General features: G+C 42.5%; 1 protein-coding gene and 1 pseudogene across 5 annotated transcripts in view; both read right to left on the reverse strand.

The window, feature by feature from the left end:
* The window catches only part of LOC115119956 (transmembrane protein 236-like), a 39318-nt pseudogene extending 33010 nt beyond the window's left edge, over positions 1 to 6308 (reverse strand).
* A 2970-nt stretch (positions 6309 to 9278) lies between these two features.
* Positions 9279 to 24820, reverse strand: part of stam (signal transducing adaptor molecule (SH3 domain and ITAM motif) 1) — a 50214-nt gene continuing 34672 nt past the window's right edge. For all 5 annotated transcript variants that reach the window (XM_029648848.2, XM_029648847.2, XM_029648846.2 and 2 more), the window contains 4 exons: positions 24044 to 24098; positions 23758 to 23905; positions 14078 to 14187; positions 9279 to 13857 (listed from right to left, as the gene is read on the reverse strand). In XM_029648848.2, the coding sequence (XP_029504708.1) occupies positions 13680 to 13857; positions 14078 to 14187; positions 23758 to 23905; positions 24044 to 24098 (491 nt within the window). In that variant the 3' untranslated portion in view covers positions 9279 to 13679. The remainder of the gene's footprint in view (positions 13858 to 14077; positions 14188 to 23757; positions 23906 to 24043; positions 24099 to 24820) is intronic.

Here is a 24820-nt window from a genome sequence, read left to right on the forward strand (position 1 = left end):
ATAATGTAAATGTATAAATAATGTAATGTATAATGTAATAGATAATGTAATGTATAATTGAAATGTAATGTATAATTGAAATGTATAATGTAATATATAATGTATTGTAAAATGTATAATGCAATGTATAATATATAATGTAATAGATAATGAAATGTAGAATGTATTGTGTAATGTAATTTATAAGGTATAAATGCAATGTAATATAATGTATAATGTATAATGTATAATGTAATATAATGTATAATGTAATATAATGTATAATGTAATATAATGTATAATGTAAATGTATATAATGTATAATGTATAATGTAATATAATGTATAATGTAATATAATGTATAATATATGTATAATGTAATATAATGTATAATGTAATATAATGTATAATGTATAATGTAATATAATGTATAATGGATAATGTATAATGTAAATGTAATAATGTATAATGTAATATAATGTATAATGTAATATAATGTATAATGTAATATAATGTATAATGTATAATGTATAATGTAATATAATGTATAATGTAATATAATGTATAATGTAATATAATGTATAATATATAATGTAATATAATGTATAATAATATAATGTATAATATATAATGTAATATAATGTATAATAATATAATATAATGTATAATGTATAATGGATAAATGTATAATATATAATATAATGTATAATGTATAATGTAATATAATGTAATGTAATATAATGTATAATGTAATATAATATATAATGTATAATGTAATATAATGTATAATGTAATATAATATATAATGTATAATGTAATATAATGTATAATGTATAATGTATATAATGTATAATGTAATAATATATAATGTAGATAATGTAATGTATAATTGAAATGTATAATATAATGTGTAATATAATGTAATGTATAATGTATAACGTAATGGTATAATGTAATGGATAATCTATATAAAATGTAATGGATAATGTATAATGTAATGGATAATCTATAATATATAATGTCATATAATGTATAATATATAATGTAATGTATAATGTATAATATATAATGTAATATAATGTAAATATATAATGTAATATATAATGTAATGTATAATGTATAATATATATAATGTAATATATAATGTAATAATAATGTATAATATATAATGTAATATATAATGTAATGTATAATGTATAATATATATGTAATATAATATAATGTATAATATATAATGTAATGTATAATGTAATATAATATATAATGTAATATAATGTACAATGTAATATATAATGTAAAATGTGTAATATAAAATGTATAATGTAATGTATAATAAATAATGTAATATATAATGTAATGTATAATGTACAATGTAATATATAATGTATAATGTAATATATAAGGTAATAGATAATAATGTAAATATATAATGTAATATATAATGTATAATGTAATATATAAGGTAATAGATAATGTAATGTATAATGTAAAATATAATATATATCATGTATACTATATAATGTAATATATATAATGTCATATTATAATGTAGTATAATGTAATATATAATAATTGAAAAGTATAATGTATAATGTAAATAATGGATAATGTATATATATAATGTATAATGTATAATATATAATGTCATATATAATGTATAATGTAATATATGTCATATATCATGTATAATGTAATATATAATGTCATATATCATGTATAATGTAATATATAATGTCATATATAATGTATAATGTAATATATGTCATATATCATGTATAATGTAATATATAATGTCATATATCATGTATAATGTAATATATAATGTCATATATCATGTAATGTATAATGTAATATATAATGTCAAATGTAATGTATAATATAATGTACAGTGGGGCAAAAAAAGTATTTAGTCAGCCACCAATTGTGCAAGTTCTCCCACTTAAAAAGATGAGGCCTGTAATTTTCATCATAGGTACACTTCAACTATGACAGATAAAATGAGAATTTTTTTCTCTCCAGAAAATCACATTGTCGGATTTTTAATGAATTTATTTGCAGATTATGGTGGAAAATAAGTATTTGGTCAATAACAAAAAGTTTCTCAATACTTTGTTATATACCCTTTGTTGGCAATGACCGAGGTCAAACGTTTTCTCTAAGTCTTCACAAGGTTTTCACACACTGTTGCTGGTATTTTGGCCCATTCCTCCATGCAGATCTCCTCTAGAGCAGTGATGTTTTGGGGCTGTTGCTGGGCAACACGGACTTTCAACTCCCTCCAAAGATTTTCTATGGGGTTGAGATCTGAGACTGGCTAGGCCACTCCAGGACCTTGAAATGCTTCTTATGAAGCCACTCCTTCGTTGCCCGGGCGGTGTGTTTGGGATCATTGTCATGCTGAAAGACCCAGCCACGTTTCATCTTCAATGCCCTTGCTGATGGAAGGAGGTTTTCACACAAAATCTCACGATACATGGCCCCATTCATTCTTTTCTTTACACGGATCAGTCATCCTGGTGCCTTTGCAGAAAAACAGCCCCAAAGCATGATGTTTCCACCCCCATGCATCACAGTAGGTATGGTGCTCTTTGGATGCAACTCAGCATTCTTTGTCCTCCAAACACGACGAGTTGAGTTTTTACCAAAAAGTTATATTATGGTTTCATCTGACCATATGACATTCTCCCAATCTTCTTCTGGATCATCCAAATGCTCTCTAGCAAACTTCAGACGGGCCTGGACATGTACTGACTTAAGCAGGGGGACACGTCTGGCACTGCAGGATTTGAATCCCTGGCGGCGTAGTGTGTTACTGATGGTAGGCTTTGTTACTTTGGTCCCAGCTCTCTGCAGGTCATTCACTAGGTCCCCCGTGTGGTTCTGGGATTTTTGCTCACCGTTCTTGTGATCATTTTGACCCCACGGGTGAGATCTTGCGTGGAGCCCCAGATCGAGGGAGATCATCAGTGGTCTTGTATGGTCTTCCATTTCCTAATAATTGCTCCCACAGTTGATTTCTTCACACCAAGCTGCTTACCTATTGCAGATTCAGTCTTCCCAGCCTGGTGCAGGTCTACAATTTTGTTTCTGGTGTCCTTTTGACAGCTCTTTGGTCTTGGCCATAGTGGAGTTTGGAGTGTGACTGTTTGAGGTTGTGGACAGGTGTCTTTTATACTGATAACAAGTTCAAACAGGTGCCATTAATACAGTTAACGAGTGGAGGACAGAGGAGCCTCTTAAAGAAGAAGTTACAGGTCTGTGAGAGCCAGAAATCTTGCTTGTTTGTAGGTGACCAAATACTTATTTTCCACCATCATTTGCAAATAAATAAATTAAAAATCCTACAATGTGATTTTCTGGATTTTTTTCCTTCTCATTTTGTCTGTCATAGTTGAAGTGTACCTATGATAAATATTACAGGCTCCTCTCATCTTTTTAAGTGGGAGAACTTGCACAATTGGTGGCTGACTAAATACTTTTTTGCCCCACTGTATACCACAAACCCCTGAGGTGCCTTATTGCTATTATAAACTGCTTACCAACGTAATTAAAGCAGTAAAAATAAGTGTTCTCATATCCGTGGTATTCGGTCTGATATACCACGGCTGTTAGCCAATCAGCATTCAGGGCTCGAAACATCAAGTTTATATTATGTAACATATAATGTATATCACGCAAAGTGTAATGTATACTATAAAATATATGTGATGTATAAAGTGTAATGTATACTATATAATGTATTTGATGAATAATGTAAAATGTAAACTATATAATGTATGTGATGTATAATGTAAAATGTAATGTATAATGTAATGTTCTAATATATAATGTATGTGATGTCTATAATGTATAACACAATGTATAATGTAATGTTCTAATATATAATGTATGTGATGTCTATAATGTATAACACAATGTATAATGTAATGTATAATTACATTACAGATTGCAGCCCAAATAAATGCTTCAGAGTTCAAGTAACAGACACATTAACATCAACTGTTCAGAGGACACTGCGTGAATCAGGCCTTCATGGTCGAATTGCTGCAAAGAAACCAAGTGAACAGGTGATTTCCGCATGTGTGGTTCACACAGGGAAGCATGGAAGAGAAGGTGTGGTGGTTCTTTGCTGGTGACACGGTCTGTGATTTATTTAGAATTCAAGGCACACTTAACCAGCATGACTACCACAGCATTCTGCAGCGATACACCATCCCATCTGGTTTGGGCTTAGTGGGACTATCATTTGTTTTTCAACAGGACAATGACCCATCACACCTCCAGGCTCTGTAAGGACTATTTGACCTAGAAGAAGTGTGATAGAGTGCTGCATCAGATGACCTGGTCTCCACAATCACCAGACCTCAACTCAATTGAGATGGTTTGAGATGAGTTGGACCGCAGAGTAAAAGAAAAGCAGCCAACAAGTGCACAGCATATGGGAACTCCATCAAGACTGTTGGAAAAGCATTCCTCGTGAAGCTGGTTGAGAGAATGCCAAGAGTGTGCAAATCTGTCATCACCTCCAAGCCATAAGACTCCTGAACGTCTCATCAATTGGCTACCTAGACAATTGATTGATTGCATTGCCCCCCCACGCCCTCGACCCCTCTTTTACACCGCTGCTACTCTCTGTTGTCATCATGTAAGCATAATCACTTTAATAACTCTACCTACATGTACATATTACCTTAACTAACCGGTGCCCCCGCACATTGTCCCGGTACCCCACAGTATTGAAAGGCTTACACCTGTTAAATTCTGTGCATGTGACGCAGAACATTTTATTTGATTAGGGGTGTCAGTTTGGATGGGGAGTGTCGCTGCACAGCTATTTTCAGGTCTCTTCAGAGATGTTTGATCGGGTTCAAGTCCGGGCTCTGGCTGGGCCACTCAAGGACATCCCCACAGCATGATGCTGCCACCACAATGCTTCACCATAGGGATGGTGTCAGGTTTCCTCCAGATGTGACGCTTGGCATTCAAGCCAAAGAGTTCAATCTTGGTTTCATCAGACCAGAGAATCTTGTTTCTCAAGGTCAGAGTCCTTTAGGTGCCTTTTGACAAACTCCAAGTGGGCTGTCATGTGCCTTTTACTGAGGAGTGGCTTCCGTCTGGCAACTCTATCATTAAGGCCTGATTGGTGGAGTGCTGCACAGATGGTTGTCCTTCTAGAAGGTTCTCCCATCTCCATGGGGGAACTCTGGAGCTCTGTCAGAGTGACCATCGGATTCTTGGTCACATTCCAGACCCTTCAAGGCCCTTCTCCCCCGATTGCGCAGTTTGGCTAGGCAGCCAGCTTCAGGAAGAGTCTTGGTGGTTCCAAACGTACTCCATTTAAGAATTATGGAGGCCACTGTGTTCGTTAGTACCTTCAATGCTGCAGAAATGTTTTGGTATTCTTCCCCAGAATCTGTGCCACAACACAATCCTGTCTCTGAGCTCTACAGACGATTCCTTTGACCTCATGGCTTGGTTTCTGCTCTGACAACTGTGGGACCTTACATAGAAAGGTGTGTGCCTTTCCAAATCATGTCCAATCAACTGCATTTACCACAGGTGGACTCCAATCAAGTTGTGGAAACATCTCAATGACGATCAAGATGCACCTGAGCTCAATTTCGAGTCTCATAGCAAAGGGCCTGAATACGTATGTAAATAAGGTCTTTTTTTTATCGTTAATACATTTACAAAACTCTAAAAGCCTGCTTTCGCTTTGACATTTTGGGGTATTGTGTGTATATTGATGAGAAAAACGTATTTAATACATTTTAGAATAAGGCAGTTCCGTAACAAAATGTGGAAAAAGGGAAGAGGTCTGAATACTTTCCAAATACACTGTCTAATGTAATGTACTCACCACTGCGTGATGTCTGTGATGACCGTGTGCTGCTTGAGGACAAAGTACCGGAGTGGAACCCAGACCAGCAGAGATACAGAGGTAACGTAGGCTATGGAAGCTGCTACCACCAACCAATAGGCAGTCAGATCTCCTCTGACATGGAGCATCAGGGAAGCAAACCTCTCCATCACCACGAACATTGGAACACTGAGACAAGCGACCTGTAACACCTCATACACCACCAGCTTGATCATCCGCCCTGATGGCATGTCTTTAACCCTTGTTCCCCAGGGTTTAGATACAGCCCCTTCCTTTATCCACCTCTCACAACACCAGTCTGGTCTGAAACCCTTTCAATTCTCAGTCTGTTCTGAAACTACTCCTGTTCTCAGTCTGTTCTGAAACTACTCCTGTTCTCAGTCTGTTCTGAAACTACTCCTGTTCTGTCTGACTGGAGCAGAAACCAGTGAACCCTCCTGTGGACTCTGCTCACCAACACTGCTTACACATCACTACGCAACATCACACGACTCGGGAAATCGTATACTTTTATTACTAAGGCAATAAGGTAGTCACGCTCAACTTTTTATGGGGTCGCAAGAAGAAGCACTCCCATACTGTACTAAGGGGGAAAATATTGTTGAACATTACCAGTGTCAACTAGATTATATATCCCAACCTAGACCATTACCCATGTCAGCTACATTACCTATCAATCTAGAACATTACCCATGTCAACTACATTACCTATCAACCTAGACCATTACCCATGTCAACTACATTACCTATCACCTAGACCATTACCCATGTCCACTACATTACCTATCAACCTAGACCATGATCAGTGTAAAAAGAAAAGCCAGTCATACAGAAATGATATAGTAAACCACAATATTCTGGATATTTGGCTTTTAGTTTTATTGTGAATACCAATGAATAAGCATGGTTAAAAGAGTAAATATTAAACAGCTGGGTACATTTAACAGAACCTTTACAACTATCATGTATCATCAAACCCATAGAGATCCTATTAAATGACAATTAAACCAGGCATGAAGATTGATGCTACACTTTACTGTCAGTTGATCCAATGGGCTTTATATCCTCTTAAGTTTGGTTACATGCTCCGAGTATCAGGGATGTATGGACCAGAGCTAGGGGGCAGTAGAGGATGTAGTGACAGTATAGACCAGAGCTAGGGGGCAGTAGAGGATGTAGTGACAGTATAGACCAGAGCTAGGGGGCAGTAGAGGATGTAGTGACAGTATAGACCAGAGCTAGGGGGCAGTAGAGGATGTAGTGACAGTATAGACCAGAGCTAGGGGGCAGTAGAGGATGTAGTGACAGTATAGACCAGAGCTAGGGGGCAGTAGAGGATGTAGTGACAGTATAGACCAGAGCTAGGGGGCAGTAGAGGATGTAGTGACAGTATAGACCAGAGCTAGGGGGCAGTAGAGGATGTAGTGACAGTATAGACCAGAGCTAGGGGGCAGTAGAGGATGTAGTGACAGTATAGACCAGAGCTAGGGGGCAGTAGAGGATGTAGTGACAGTATAGACCAGAGCTAGGGGGCAGTAGAGGATGTAGTGACAGTATAGACCAGAGCTAGGGGCAGTAGAGGATGTAGTGACAGTATAGACCAGAGCTAGGGGGCAGTAGAGGATGTAGTGACAGTATAGACCAGAGCTAGGGGGCAGTAGAGGATGTAGTGACAGTATAGACCAGAGCTAGGGGGCAGTAGAGGATGTAGTGACAGTATAGACCAGAGCTAGGGGGCAGTAGAGGATGTAGTGACAGTATAGACCAGAGCTAGGGGGCAGTAGAGGATGTAGTGACAGTATAGACCAGAGCTAGGGGGCAGTAGAGGATGTAGTGACAGTATAGACCAGAGCTAGGGGGCAGTAGAGGATGTAGTGACAGTATAGACCAGAGCTAGGGGGCAGTAGAGGATGTAGTGACAGTATAGACCAGAGCTAGGGGGCAGTAGAGGATGTAGTGACAGTATAGACCAGAGCTAGGGGGCAGTAGAGGATGTAGTGACAGTATAAACCAGAGCTAGGGGCAGTAGAGGATGTAGTGACAGTATGGGGCAGTAGAGGATGTAGTGACAGTATAGACCAGAGCTAGGGGGCAGTAGAGGATGTAGTGACAGTATAGACCAGAGCTAGGGGGCAGTAGAGGATGTAGTGACAGTATAGACCAGAGATAGGGGGCAGTAGAGGATGTAGTGACAGTATAGACCAGAGCTAGGGGGCAGTAGAGGATGTAGTGACAGTATAGACCAGAGCTAGGGGGCAGTAGAGGATGTAGTGACAGTATAGACCAGAGCTAGGGGGCAGTAGAGGATGTAGTGACAGTATAGACCAGAGCTAGGGGGCAGTAGAGGATGTAGTGACAGTATTACATTTACATTTAAGTCATTTAGCAGACGCTCTTATCCAGAGCGACTTACAAATTGGTGCATTCACCTTATGACCTCCAGTGGAACAGTAGTGCATCTAAATCTTTTCAGGGGAGGGGGGTGAGAGGGATTACTTTATCCTAGCCTAGGTATTCCTTAAAGAGGTGGGGTTTCAGGTGTCTCCGGAAGGTGGTGATTGACTCCGCTGTCCTGGCGTCGTGAGGGAGTTTGTTCCACCATTGGGGGCCAGAGCAGCGAACAGTTTTGACTGGGCTGAGCGGGAACTGTACTTCCTCAGTGGTAGGGAGGCGAGCAGGCCAGAGGTGGATGAACGCAGTGCCCTTGTTTGGGTGTAGGGCCTGATCAGAGCCTGGAGGTACTGAGGTGCCGTTCCCCCTCACAGCTCCGTAGGCAAGCACCATGGTCTTGTAGCGGATGCGAGCTTCAACTGGAAGCCAGTGGAGGGAGCGGAGGAGCGGGGTGACGTGAGAGAACTTGGGAAGGTTGAACACCAGACGGGCTGCGGCGTTCTGGATGAGTTGTAGGGGTTTAATGGCACAGGCAGGGAGCCCAGCCAACAGCGAGTTGCAGTAATCCAGACGGGAGATGACAAGTGCCTGGATTAGGACCTGCGCCGCTTCCTGTGTGAGGCAGGGTCGTACTCTGCGGATGTTGTAGAGCATGAACCTACAGGAACGGGCAGTATAGACCAGAGCTAGGGGGCAGTAGAGGATGCAGTAGAGGATGTAGTGACAGTATAGACCAGAGCTAGGGGGTAGTAGAGGATGTAGTGACAGTATAGACCAGAGATAGGGGGCAGTAGAGGATGTAGTGACAGTATAGACCAGAGCTAGGGGGCAGTAGAGGATGTAGTGACAGTATAGACCAGAGATAGGGGCAGTAGAGGATGTAGTGACAATATGGACCAGAGCTCGGGGTAGTAGAGAATGTAGTGACAATATGGACCAGAGCTAGGGGCAGTAGAGAACGTAGTGATAGTATGGATCAGAGCTAGGGGGTAGTAGAAGACAACACAGTAGACGACATTCCCCAGACTTGAAATTGACAGGATTCTTTAGTTGTATAAACATAACCTTCATCCACAGACCTATTGCTCGGTTCTACTTCAGATAAATACAGTCAGAGGCCAGTCTATAAGGGGTAGTTAAGGTTAGATAAATACATTGAGATGAACAGCAGCTCCTGGATCTAAATGGTAAAATGAGAGAACACTTCTTATGAGCTATTTAAATAGACCTAAAATCAGGAAGGACATCACATTCATTTTCTATCATGACAAATTCTGTAAAGTACTGTGCATGTAAAATAGCATAACAATAATCAAATATAAATTAAAACGCACAATAAAAAAACCTATAAATTTAACACTGGCAAGAGAAGCTTAAAGACAACAGCAGAATTAGTCAGATCCCTGGAGGCGGATCTCAAATGGAAATCTATTCCCTACATAGTTCAGTACTTTGGCCCGAGCTTCATAGGGCTGCCTCATAAGGCTCTGCTCTAGAGTAGTGTACTTCATGTCCCCAGTGTTCACATGTCCAGGAGAGCAGGGGCAATTGCTGCTTGTTGTTTTGTTCGGGAAACACACACACACCCCATCAGACCTGGACAGACAAACACTATATATGCTATATAATATTACTAGTACATATACTATCTCATTCACTAGTACATTATATTATACACACACTATCATATTACTAGCACAGTACATATCACCAGTACAGTACACACTACATATACAAAAATATGCGGATACCCCTTCAAACTAGTGGATTCAGCTATTTCCGCCACACCCATTACTTACAGGTGTAGAAAAATTGAGCACACAGCCATGCAATCTCAATAGACAAATATTGGCAGTAGAACGGCCTTACTGAAGTGCTCAGTGACTTTCAACGTAGCACTGTCATAGGATGCCACATTTCCAACAAGTCACTTCCTCAAATTTCTCCCCTGCTAGAGCTGCCCCGGTCAACTGTAAGTGGTGTTAGTGTGAAGTGGAAACTTCTAGGAGCAAAAACAGCTGCCCGAATGCATAGTGTCAACTGAAAAGTTGGTTGGAGGAGGAATAATGGTTCGGGCTCCTTAGTTCCAGTGAAGGGAAATCTTAACACTACAGCATACAATGACATTCTAGATGATTCTGTGCTTCCAACTTTGTGGCAACAGTTTGGGGAAGGCGCTTTCCTGTTTCAGCATGACAATGCCCCCGTGGATAAAGCAAGGTCCATACAGAAAAGGTTTGTCGAGAACGGTGTGGAAGAACTTGACTGGCCTGCAACAGAGCCCTGACCTCAAACCCATCGAACACTTTTGGGATTAATTGGAACCCCGACTGTGAGCCAGACCCAATCGCCCAACATCAGTGCCGACCTCACTAATGCGCTTGTGGCTGAATGGAAGCAAGTCCCTGCAGCAATGTTCCAACATCTAGTGGAAAGCCCATGAGCTTGGAATGAGATGTTCGAGGGAACAGGTGTCCACATACTTTAGGTCATGTAGTGTGTATGTATGCATGTATATATTTTTACTGCACTAGTCATATGATATAGTACAGTACATATGTACTATACTATATCATATGACTAGTTCAGTATGTGTCACCAGTACATATGTACTATACTATATCATATGACTAGTTCAGTATGTGTCACCAGTACATATATGTACTATACTATATCATATGACTAGTACAGTATATATCACCAGTACTGTATATAGGTACTATATCATATGATTAGTATAGTATATAGTACCAGTGGAGTATAAATGTACTAGACCATTTCATATGGCTAGTACAGCATGTCTCACTAGTATAATATACAGTGCATTCGGAAAGTATTCAGACCCCTTCACTTTTTTCATATTTTGTTGTTACAACCTTTTTATAAAACAGATATATATTTTTTTCTTCTCATCAATCTACACACAATACCCCCTAATGACAAAGAAAAAACGGTGTATTCAGACTCTTTACTCAGTACTTTGTTGAAGCACTTATAGCATTGAATACAGCCTCAAGTGTTCTTGGGTATGACTCTACAAGCTTGGCACACATGTATTTGGGGAGTTTATCCCATTCTTCTCTGCAGATCCTCTCAATCTTGGATGGGGAGCGTCGCTGCACAGCCGTTTTCAGGTCTCTCCAGAGATGTTCGGTTGGGTTTAAGTCCGGGCTCTGACTGGCCACTCAAGGACATTCAGAGACTTGCCTTGAAGACACTCCTGTGTTGTCTTGGCTGTGTGCTTAGGGTCATTGTCCTGTAGGAAGGTGAACCTTCACCCCAGTCTGAGGACCTGAGCACTCTGGAGCAGGTTTTCATCTCTGTACTTTGCTCCATTCATCTTTTCCTCGATCCTGACTAGTCTCCCAGTCCCTGCTTCTGAAAAACATCCCCACAGCATGATGCTGCCACCACCATGATTCCCTCTAGGGATGGTGCCAGGTTTCCTTCAGATGTGACGCTTGGCATTCAGAGTTCAATCTTTGTTTCATCGGACCAGAAAATCTTGTTTATCATGGTCTGAGAGTCCTTTTGGCAAATTCCAAGTGGGCTGTCATTTTACTGAGTGGCTTCGGTCCGGCAACTCTACTATAAAGGCCTGATTGGTGGAGTGCTGCAGAGACAGTTGTTTTTCTGGAAGGTTCTCTCGTCTCCACAGAGGAACTCTGGAGCTCTGTCAGAGTGACCATTGGGTTCTTGGTCACCTCCCAGACCAAGGCACTTTTCCCCGATTCCTCAGTTTGGCCGGACAGCCAGCTCTAGGAAGTCTTGGTGGTTCCAAACTTCTTAAATTTAAAAATGATGGAGGCCACTGTGTTCTTGGGGATCTTCAATGCTGCCGAAATGTTTTGGTACCCTTCCCCAGACCTGTGTCTCAACACAATCCTGTCTCAGAGCTTCACAGACAATTCCTTCCATCTCATGGCTTGGTTTCTGCTCTGACATGCACTGTCAACTGTGGGACCATTATATAGACAGGCGTGTGCATTTTCAGGATGCAGGATGCACCTGAGCTCAATTTCGAGTCTCATAGCAAAAGGTCTGAATACTTATGTAAATACGTTTTTAATAAATTTGCAAAGTTTTCTAAAAACCTGTTTATGCTTTGTCATTATGGGGTATTGTGATGTCATTATGGGGTATTGTGATGTCATTATGGGGTATTGTGATGTCATTATGGGGTATTGTGATGTCATTATGGGGTATTGTGTGTAGATTGATGAGGGGAAAAGTAATTTAATCAATTTTAGAATAAGGCTGTAACGTAACAAAATGTGGAAAATGTCAGGGGGCCTGAATACTATCCCGAATGCACTGTAGTACATCACCAGTACATTTAAACAAGGTCTGCCTGTTTCACTATTTTCTCATATTTAGTATTTCTAAAACGATGCAATGACAAGAATGAAGTAGCATAACATGGTCAGTTTCCTTTAAAAAAGAAAAGTTAAACAAGTTGCTGCTTCTCTTCATGATGTGGAACATCACTGTCTGTTCATATGCTGGACGGGCTTCATGGTTCTGCTCTTTTAGGGTGAGAGATGAAATGACAGAGTATGCAGAATGTGTCCATGTCTACTTGTGTATCTGTAAATGTGTACTTGTATGTGTAATTTGTAGTGTTTGTGTGGCGTGTGTAGTTTGTAGTTTGGGTGTGTGGCGTGTGTAGTTTGGGTGTGGAGTTTGTAGTGTGGGTGTGTGGCGTTTGTAGTGTGGGTGTGTGGCTTGTGTAGTTTGTAGTGTGGGTGTGTGGCTTGTGTAGTTTGTAGTGTGGGTGTGTGGCTTGTGTAGTTTGTAGTGTGGGTGTGTGGCTTGTGTAGTTTGTAGTGTGGGTGTGTGGCTTGTGTAGTTTGTAGTGTGGGTGTGTGGCTTGTGTAGTTTGTATCGTGGGTGTGTGGCTTGTGTAGTTTGTAGTGTGGGTGTGTGGCTTGTGTAGTTTGTAGTGTGGGTGTGTGGCTTAGTGTAGTTTGTAGTGTGGGTGTGTGGCTTGTGTAGTTTGTAGTGTGGGTGTGTGGCTTGTGTAGTTTGTAGTGTGGGTGTGTGGCTTGTGTAGTTTGTAGTGTGGGTGTGTGGCTTGTGTAGTTTGTAGTGTGGGTGTGTGGCTTGTGTAGTTTGTAGTGTGGGTGTGTGGCTTGTGTAGTTTGTAGTGTGGGTGTGTGGCGTAGTGTAGTTTGTAGTGTGGGTGTGTGGCGTAGTGTTTTGTAGTGTGGGTGTGTGGCTTGTGTAGTTTGTAGTGTGGGTGTGTGGCTTGTGTAGTTTGTAGTGTGGGTGTGTGGCGTAGTGTGCGTAGCGTGGTATAGTGTGGCGTATAGAATGGCATGTCATAGCATGGCGTAGCGTAATGTGTGCATGGCGTGTGCGCGTGGCGTGTAGCGTGGCGTAGTGGTGTGTAGTAGCGTGTAGCATGGCGTAGTGTGCGTAGTGTTTTCTATAGAAGAGCCTTCTCGGGGTAGGGGTGCTGCTGTGTGTCAGGTGGGTGTGGAAAGCTCTGGCCAGGGTTGGGGATGGAGCTGTAGCCGGATGGCTGATTGGCTGGAGGCTGGTAGGACAAGCCCTCTGCAGCTGGACTGTAGACTGGAGGCTGGCCCATGTACATATGGACATCACTAGAACACACACACACACAGCAGGTTAAAGGATCTACAGTAGGTAAAGTCCACCCAAACGGAGCTGACGGATGTCTGTTAGCGTCGCTCTCCATGTAGTTCTATGTATATGTGTACGGTTGAATTTTTGGAACGCAAACCAAACGGACTTCCATCAGCTCCATTTGTGAAGATCCCTTTAGGTGTGTGTGTGTGTGTGAATGGTTGTTAGGACAGTCACCTGGGTGCTGGCTGGCCAGTCTGAGGCTGCTCCAGAGAAACACTGTATCCCTGCTGAACCCCTCCTGGACCGCTCATCCCATAGGACCCTCCAGACTGACCCGGGTACACCTGGGGGAACAAACACAGAATACTAGATATATATATATATATACACAGTTGAAGTCGGAAGTTTACATACACCTTAGCCAAACACCTATAAACTCAGTTTTTCACAATTCCTGACATTTAATAGTAAAAATTACCTGTCTACGGTCAGTTAGAATCACCACTTTATTTTAAGAACGTGAAACCTCTAAATAATAGTAGAGAGAATGATTTTTTTTCAGATTTCTTTCTTTCATCACATTCCCAGTGGGTCAGAAGTTTACATGCACTCAATTAGTATTTGGTAGCATTGCCTTTAAACTGTTTAACTTGGGCAAACGTTTCAGGTGGCCTTCCACAAGCTTCCCACAATAAGTTGGGTGAATTTTGGCCCATTCCTCCTGACAGAGCTGGTGTAACTGAGTCAGGTTTGTAGGCCTCCTGACAGAGCTGGTGTAACTGAGTCAGGTTTGTAGGCCTCCTGACAGAGCTGGTGTAACTGAGTCAGGTTTGTAGGCCTCCTGACAGAGCTGGTGTAACTGATTCAGGTTTGTAGGCCTCCTGACAGAGCTGGTGTAACTGAGTCAGGTTTGTAGGCCTACACACGCCTTTTCAGTTCTGCCCATACATTTTCTATGGGATTGAGGTCAGGACTTTGTGATGGCCACTCCAATACTTTGACTTTGTTGTCCTTAAGCCATTTTGCCACAACTTTGGAAGTATGCTTGGGGTCATTGTCCATTTGGAAGACCCATTTGGAAGTATGCTTGGGGTCATTGTCCATTTGGAAGACCCATTTGCGACCAAGCTTTAACTTCCTGACTGATGTCTTGAGATGTTGCTTCACTATATCCACGTAATTTTCCTCCCTCATGATGACATCAATTTTGTGAAGTGCACCAGTCCTTCCTGCAGCAAAGCATCCCCTCTCCTGTACTTCCTGTTCACCCATGACTGCGTGGCCATGCACGCCTCCAACTCAATCATCAAGTTTGCAGACGACACTACAGTGGTAGGCTTGATTACCAACAATGACGAGATGGCCTACAGGGAGGAGGTGATGGACCTCGGAGTGTGGTGTCAGGAAAATAACCTCACACTCAACGTCAACAAAACAAAGGAGAGGATTGTGGACTTCAGAAAACAGCAGAGGGAGCAGCACCCTATCCACATCGACAGGACAGTACTGGAACAGGTGGAAAGTTTTAAGTTCCTCGGCGTACACATCACGGACAAACTGAAATGGTCCACACATACAGACAGCGTGGTGAAGGTGGCGCAGCAGCGCCTCTTCAACCTCAGGCGGCTGAAGAAATTCAGCTTGTCACAGATGCACAATCGAGAGCATCCTGTCGGGATGCATCACCACCTGGTACGGCAACTGCTGCTCCCACAACCGTAAGGCTCTCAGAGGGTAGTGAGGTCTGCACAACATCACCGGACCAGGGGCAAACTGCCCTCCAGGACACCTACACCACCCGATGTCACAGGAAGGCCAAAAGATCATCAAGGACAACAACCACCCGAGCCACTGCCTGTTCACCCCGCTATCATCCAGAAGGTGAGGTCAGTACAGGTGCATCAAAGCTGGGACCGAGAGACTGAAAAACAGCTTCTATCTCAAAGACATCAGACTGTTAAACAGCCATCACTAACATTGAGTGGCTGCTGCCAACACACTGACTCATCTCCAGCCACTATAATAATAAAAAACTGGATGTAATAAATGTATCACTAGCCACTTTATATAATGTTTACATACCCTACATTACTCATCTCATATGTATATACTGTACTCTATACCATCTACTACATCTTGCCTATTCCGTTCGGCCATCACTCATTCATATTGTTTTCGTACATATTCTTATTAATTCCTTTACACTTGTGTGTATAAGGTAGTTGTTGTGAAATTGTTAGGTTAGATTACATTTTAGATATTACTGAATGGTCGGAATTAGAAGTACAAGCATTTCGCTACACTCGCATTAACATCTGCTGACCATGTGTATGTGACCAATAACATTTTATTGGATTCTGTGCTTCACGGTTTGGATGGTGTTCTTCGGCTTGCAAGTCTCCCCCTTTTTCCTCCAAACATAACGATGGTCATTATGGGCCAACAGTTCTATTATTGTTTCATCAGACCAGAAGACATTTCTCCAAAAAGTACAATATTTGTCCCCATGTGCAGTTGCAAACTGTAGTCTGGATTTTCTATGGCGGTTTTGGAGCAGTGGCTTCATCCTTGCTGAGCGGCCTTTCAGGTTATGTCGATATAGGACTCGTTTCACTGTGGATATAGATACTTTTGTACCTGTTTCCTCCAGCATCTTCACAAGGTGTTGTAACTTTAATGTGTTAGAGTTAATGTTTAAGTTAATTCATGGAGCTGTATCTGAAGATATTTCTTTACAGTTATTTACATATGTAATTGTATTGATTAGTATTGAATTACGCTTTTGACTGCAAGTTCCAGAATGCCTTGCGACAGGAATGAGAGAGATAACGCGCCAGTTATGTGCAGGTGCAAAGTGATAAAGCTGATTTTCCGCTAGCATCTTACCTGCATTGCTCTGTAGCATCTAAAGTTGTTAAATGTAACGTGAATAAGTATTATTACTAAAAGAAGCTTTCATATCAAACCCGACGTCCCCGAGTCATTACTTTGAAGACAGTTCATCTATTAACAAAGGTCCTTTGCTGTTGTTCTGGGATTGATTTGCACTTTTCGCACCAAAGTACGTTCATCTCTAGGAGACAGAATGTGTCTCCTTCCTGAGTGGTATGACGGCTGCGTGGTCCCACGGTGTTTATACTTGCGTAGTATTGTTTGTAGAGATGAACGTAGTACCTTCAGGTGTTTGGAAATTGCTCCCAAGGATGAACCAGATTTGGTGGAGGTCTACAATTTTTTTCTAAAGTCTTGGCCACACTCCCCGTAGAGGCAGCAGCAGCAGGAGAGGCAGCGATACCTGGAGAGATGGACTTGGGAGGAGATTCTGGGCGGCAAGGGACCCTGGACACAAGCAGGGGAATATTGCCGCCCTAAAGCAGAGCTGGAGGCAGCGAAAGCGGAGAGGCGCTGGTATGAGGAGGAAGCACGGAAGCGCGGCTGGAAGCCCGAGAGGAAGCCCCAAACATTTCTTGGGGGGGCACACAGGGAGTGTGGCTAAGTCAGGTAGGAGACCTAAGCCAACTCCCCGTGCTTACCGGAGAGAGAGAGGGACCGGGCAGGCACCGTGTTATGTGGTGGTGCGCAAGGTGTCCCCGGTGCTTGTGCATAGCCCGGTGCGGTACATTCCAGCTCCTCGTATCGGCCGGGCTAGAGTGGGCATCGAGCCAGGTGCCATGAAGCCGGCTCTACGCATCTGGTCCCCAGTGCATCTCCTTGGGCCGGCGTACATGGCACCAGCCTTACGCATGGTGTCCCCGGTTCGCCAGCACAGCCCAGTGCGGGCTATTCCACCTCGCCGCACTGGCCTGGCTACGGGGAGCATTCAACCAGGTAAGGTTGGGCAGGCTTGGTGCTCAAGAGCTCCAGTGCGCCTGCACGCACCAGCCCTCCGGTGGCAGCCCCCTGCACCAGGCTGTCTCTCAGTCTTCTCCCTACATGTGCTCCCGCCTGCCCGGCGCCGCCGGAGCCTCCCGCCTGTTCGGGACCCATTTCTGGGGTCCCCAGTCAGATGTCGGTGGCGAGGGTCGCCGCTCGTAAGAGGCCACGGACAATGAGGCGGAGAAAAACTGTGGTGAAGTGGGGACCACGTCCCGCGCCAGATCCGCCACCGTGGACAGACGCCCACCCAGACCCTCCCCTATAGGTTCAGGTTTTGCGGCCGGAGTCCGCACCTTGACAGGGGGAGGGGGTACTGTCACGTTCTGACCTTGAATCCTTTGTTTTGTCTTTATTTAGTATGGTCAGGGCGTGAGTGGGGGTGGGCAGTCTGTTAGCATTTCTATATTTTCTATTTCTGTGTTTGGCCTGATATGGTTCTCAATCAGAGGCAGCTGTCTATCGTTGTCCCTGATTGAGAACCATATTTAGGTAGCCTGTTTTCCTTTTGTGTTTAGTGGGTGGTTATTTTCAGTCTGTGTGTCTACCAGATAGAACTGTTTCGGTTTTCATTTTGTTATTTTGTATTTGTAAAGTGTTCAGTTTGATTTAAAAAAAAGGATGAACACTTACCACGCTGCGCTTCAGGTCCTCTCCTTCCAACGACGACAACCATTACATTAACATAAGTATTTGGTATATCAGAAAAGCAGAACTTAATATTTGGTACAGAAACCTTTGTTTGCATTTACGTTTCCTGTAGTTCTTGACCAGGTTTGCACACACTGCAGCAGGGATTTTGGCCCACTCCTCCATACAGACCTTATCCAGATCCTTCAGGTTTCGGGGCTGTCGCTGGGCAATACATACTTTCAGCTCCCTCCAAAGATGTTCTATTGGGTTCAGGTCTGGAGACTGGCTAGGCCACTCCAGGACCTTGAGATGCTTCTTATGGGGCCACTCCATAATTGCCCTGGCTGTGTGTTTCGGGTCGTTGTCATGCTGGAAGACCCAGCCACAACCCATCTTCAATGCTCTTACTGAGGGAAGGAGGTTGTTGGCCAAGATCTCGCAATACATGGCCCCATCCATCCTCCCCTGAATACGGTGCAGTCGTCCTGTCCCCTTTGCAGAAAAGCATCCCCAAAGAATGATGTTTCCACCTCCATGCTTCACGGTTGGGATGGTGTTCTTGAGGTTGTACTCATCCTCCAAACACGGCGAGTGGAGTTTTTACCAAAAAGCTCTATTTTTGTCTCATCAGACCACATGACCTTCTCCCATTCCTCCTCTGGATCATCCAGATGGTCATTGGCAAACTTCAGACGGGCCTGGACATGTGCTGGCTTGAGCAGGGGGACCTTGCGTGCGCTGCAGAATTTTAATCCATGACGGCGTAGTGTGTTACTAATGGTTACTAATTCTTTGAGACTGTGGTCCCAGCTCTCTTCAGGTCATTGACCAGGTCATGCCGTGTAGTTCTGAGCTGATCCCTCACCTTCCTCATGATCATGCCCCACGAGGTGAGATCTTGCATGGAGCCCCAGACCGAGGGTGATTGACCGTCATCTTGAACTTCTTCCATTTTCTAATAATTGCGCCAACAGTTGTTGCCTTCTCACCAAGCTGCTTGCCTATTGTCCTGTAGCCCATCCCAGCCTTGTGCAGGTCTATAATTTTATCCCTGATGTCCTTACACAGCTCTCTGGCCTTGGCCATTGTGGAGAGGTTGGAATCTGTTTGATTGAGTGTGTGGACAAGTGTCTTTTACACAGGTAACGAGTTCAAACAGGTGCAGTTAATACAGGTAACAAGTGGAGAACAGGAGGGCTTCTTAAAGAAAAACTAACAGGTCTGTGAGAGTCGGAATTCTTACTGGTTGGTAGTTGATCAAATACTTATGTCATGCAATAAAATGCAAATGAATTACTTAAAAATCATACAATGCGATTTTCTGGATTTTTGTTTTAGATTCAGTCTTTCACAGTTGAAGTGTACCTATGATAAAAATTAGTATTAGTAAGTATCAAAAAAAGTAAAAGTAGAAATATTTTCAACTTCCTAATATTAAGCAAACCAGACAGACCAGACAGACAGACCAGACAGACCAGACAAATCAGACAGACCAGACAGACCAGGCAAACCAGACAAACCAGACAGACCAGACAAACCAGGCAAACCAGACAGACCAGGCAAACCAGACAGCACAATTTTCTTGGGCAGGACGACATATTTTCACCTTGTCAGCTCAGGGGATACAATCTTGCAACCCTACAGTTACCTAGTCCAACGCTCTAACCACCTGCCTCTCAATGCACTCCACGGGGAGCCTGCCTGTTACGCAAATGCAGTAGAAGCCAGGGTAAGTTGCTAGCTAGCATTAAACTTATCTTATAAAAAAACAATAAATCATAATGACTAGTTATAACTACATATGGTTGATGATATTACTAGTTTATCTAGCGTGTCTAATCACTAGTTATAACTACACATGGTTGATGATATTACTAGTTTATCTAGCGCGTCCTGCGTTGCATATAATCACTAGTTATAACTACACATGGTTAATGATATTACTAGTTTATCTAGCGCGTCCTGCGTTGCATATAATCACTAGTTATAACTACACATGGTTAATGATATTACTAGTTTATCTAGCGCGTCCTGCGTTGCATAAAATCGATGCAACGCTGGGGGATGATTTAACAAAAGCACAATTGCGGAAAAAGCACAATTGTTGGACGACCATAAACGCCAATGCCTTTCTTAAAATCAATACACAGAAGTATATATTTTTAAACCTGCATATTTAGCTAAAAGAAATCCAGGTTAGCAGGCAATATTAACCAGGTGAAATTGTTTAATTTCTCTTGAGTTCATTGCACGCAGAGTCAGGGTATATGCAACAGTTTGGGCAGCCTGGCTCATTGCGAACTAATTTGCCAAAATGTTACGTAATTATGACATAACATTGAAGGTTGTGCAATATTTCTGGATTCGACAGTATTAATGACCAAAGGCTCGTATTTCTGTGTGTTATGTTATAATTAAGTCTATGATTTGATAGAGCAGCCTGCCTGAGAGATGGTAGGCAGCAGCAGGCTCGTAAGCATTCATTCAAACAACACTTTCCTGCGTTTTGCCAGCAGCTCTTCGCAAGCACAGCTCTGTTTATGACTTCAAGCCTATCAGCCTAATGGCTGGTGTAACGATGTGAAATGGCTAGCTAGTTAGCTGGGTGTGTGCTAATAGCATTTCAAACGTCACTCGCTCTGAGACTTGGAGTAGTTATTCACCTTGCTCTGCAAGGCCTGCGGCTTTTGTGGAGCGACGCTGCTTCGAGTGTGGCTGTTGTCGATGTGTTCCAGGTTCAAGCCCGGGTAGGGGCGAGGAGAGGGACGGAAGCTATACTGTAACACTGGCAATACTAAAGTGCCTATAAGAACATCCAATAGTCATAAGGTATTTGAAATACAAATGGTATAGAGAGAGAAATAGTCCTACAAATACTATATTAACTACAACCGAAAACCTCTTATCTTGGAATATTGAAGTCTCATGTTAAAATGAACCACCAACTTTCATATGTTCTCATGTTCTGAGCAAGGAACTTAAACTTGAGCTTTTTTACATGGCACATATTGCACTTTTACTTTCTTCTTTGTTTTGCATTATTTAAACCAAATTGAACATGCTTCATTATTTATTTGAGGCTAAATAGATTTTTATTGATGTATCATATTAAGTTGAAATAAGTGTTCATTCAGTATGGTTGTAATTGTCATTATTGCAAAAAAAAAAAAATAATTATATTTATTTATTTAAATCAGCCGATGAATCGGTATCAGCCTTTTTTGGTCCTCCAATAATCGGTATCGGCGTTGAAAAATCATAATCGGTCGACCTCTAATAAGGACAAAATGTGGAACAAGTCAAGGGTTCTGAATACCAAACGTATAGACCAAAAGTTACCTCATTAAAAAGTTGAAGGTGGTCTTGTCAAATAGCTGTATTTCATCCTTACTACTATCACAAACTGGTGGTGGTCGTCTGCTAAGTCAGTAATTGCTTCCCTGTAGCTAACCAGTCACCACCAGCCTTCTAGTGCCTGGTTAAGAAACAAGCTGATTTACCAAATTAAAATATACAGGTTCTGTAGTCTCTCTCAACCCTCCCACATTACCACTGCCTTTCATATACAGGATCTGTAGTCTCTCTCAACCCTCCCACATTACCACTGCCTTTCATATACAGGTTCTGTAGTCTCTCTCAACCCTCCCACATTACCACTGCCTTTCATATACAGGATCTGTAGTCTCTCCAACCTCCCACGTCAACCCTCCCCTCGTTACCACTGCCTTTCATATACAGGATCTGTAGTCTCTCTCAACCATCCCACGTTACCACTGCCTTTCATATACAGGATCTGTAGTCTCTCTCAACCCTCCCACGTTACCACTGCCTTTCATATACAGGTTCTGTAGTCTCTCTCAACCCTCCCACATTACCACTGCCTTTCATATACAGGTTCTGTAGTCTCTCTCAACCCTCCCACATTACCACTGCCTTTCATATACAGGTTGTAGTCTCTCTCAACCATCCCACGTAGTCTATACTCTCAACCCTCCCACATTACCACTGCCTTTCATAGTCTCTCAACCCTCCCAGGTTCTGGATCTGTAGTCTCTCTCAACCCTCCCACATTACCACTGCCTTTATACAGGTTCTGTATACACATTACCACTGATCTTCTGTAGTCTCTCTCAACCCTCCCACGTTACCACTGCCTTTCATATACAGGATCTGTAGTCTCTCTCAACCATCCCACGTTACCACTGCCTTTCATATACAGGATCTGTAGTCTCTCTCAACCCTCCCACGCCTTCCCACATCACCACTGCCTTTCATATACAGGTTCTGTAGTCTCTCTCAACCCTCCCACATTACCACTGCCTTTCATATACAGGTTCTGTAGTCTCTCTCAACCCTCCCACGTTACCACTGCCTTTCATATACAGGTTCTGTAGTCTCTCTCAACCACTCCCACATTCTGTACCACTGCCTTTCATATACAGGTTCTGTAGTCTCTCTCAACCCTCCCACATTACCACTGCCTTTCATATACAGGATCTGTAGTCTCTCTCAACCCTCCCACGTTACCACTGCCTTTCATATACAGGTTCTGTAGTCTCTCTCAACCCTCCCACATTACCACTGCCTTTCATATACAGGTTCTGTAGTCTCTCTCAACCCTCCCACATTACCACTGCCTTTCATCTGTATACAGGTTCTGGTTCTGTAGTCTCTCTCAACCCTCCCACATTACCACTGCCTTTCAGGTTCTGTATACAGGATCTGTAGTCTCTCTCAACCCTCCCACGTTACCACTGCCTTTCATATACAGGATCTGTAGTCTCTCTCAACCATCCCATGTTACCACTGCCTTTCATATACAGGATCTGTAGTCTCTCTCAACCCTCCCACGTTACCACTGCCTTTCATATACAGGATCTGTAGTCTCTCTCAACCCTCCCACGTTACCACTGCCTTTCATATACAGGTTCTGTAGTCTCTCTCAACCCTCCCACATTACCACTGCCTTTCATATACAGGTTCTGTAGTCTCTCTCAACCCTCCCACGTTACCACTGCCTTTCATATACAGGTTCTGTCTCTCTCAGTCTCTCTCAACCCTCCCACATTACCACTGCCTTTCATATACAGGTTCTGTAGTCTCTCTCAATCACGGCCGGATTTGATACTGCCTGGATTCAAACCAGGGACTGAGTGACTCCTTTTGCACTGAGATGCAATATAAAATTTACACACAAAAAGAGACCGCTTGGTAATGAGAGGCATATTTAATCATCCTCAGTTATACATAAACAAACAATTAATTAAATAAATATTGATCCCATGCCTTAGACCACTGCACCACTCGGGAACCAGCAATACATTTTTATCTTTCTACCGTGCATTGGTGGGCCGCATTTTGAGAAAGAACGAGAGAGGGCAAGAAAGAGAGAGGGATGAGTGACCTACCTGTTGTGCTGTGTTGGCAGATTGATGCATGTAGTACTGCTGGGTCTGTAGCTTTGTGTACATGGCATAGTCCTCATTCATAAGCTTAGCATAAAGAGACAGAGCCTCCATCAACTTCACATTCAGCTCTGACAGCTCTGAATGCTTCCTGAAACACAGGAGTCAGTCAGTCAGTCAGTCAGTCAACCAACCAAGCAACCAGTCAGTCAGCCAAGCAACCAGTCAGTCAGCCAAGCAACCAGTCAGTCAACTAGTCAGTCAGCAAGGTGTAAGCTGAATACCGTACCTGTCAGTGCTCTCAAGCTTCTGATCAATGAGGGGACACATCTGGTTGCAGGCACCTTAGCAGAACAAGAAACAATGTTATGTAATGTTTTGTAACTGTATAGTGCATTCTAAATGCAACCAGTGTTTTAATTAAGAAACGGGTTAAATAAATAATTAATGACAGTAGTTAGTCAGTCTTACCCACTAGATGCAAGAGTTAGCCAGTCAGTCTTAGCCTCTAGCTGTAGGAGTTAGCCAGTCAGTCTTAGCCTCTAGCTGTAGGAGTTAGCCAGTCAGTCTTAGCCTCTAGCTGTAGGAGTTAGCCAGTCAGTCTTAGCCTCTAGCTGTAGGAGTTAGCCAGTCAGTCTTAGCCTCTAGCTGTAGGAGTTAGCCATTCTTACCGTTTAGCTGTAAGAGTTAGTCAGTCTTACTAACTAACTCTTACAGCTAGTGTGTTAGTTGGGTAAGAATGACAAACTAGCTAACTAACTAACCCTCTAGCTGTAAGAGTTAGTCATTCTTAGCCTGTGTTCGTAATGGCTGCTCAGTGAAACGACCTGTCCTGATTTGTCATAGACGATTGCTAAAAAAACTAATGAGCAAGCCTTCCTTCATGACCTGGTCTCTGTAAAATGGTATAGAATCAGCTTGACGTTTGGACCTTATTTTTTAATATTTTCAATGGTATTGTTAACAAACACGCCCCCATAAAGAAAACTTGAATTAAAAACAGGTTCAGCCCCTGGTTCGACCGTGATCTTGCAGAGTTACTCCACCACAAGAATTGCATTGGCGA

Source organism: Oncorhynchus nerka, linkage group LG9b, assembly GCF_034236695.1.
Source record: "Oncorhynchus nerka isolate Pitt River linkage group LG9b, Oner_Uvic_2.0, whole genome shotgun sequence".
Classification (NCBI taxonomy): Eukaryota; Metazoa; Chordata; class Actinopteri; order Salmoniformes; family Salmonidae; genus Oncorhynchus; species Oncorhynchus nerka.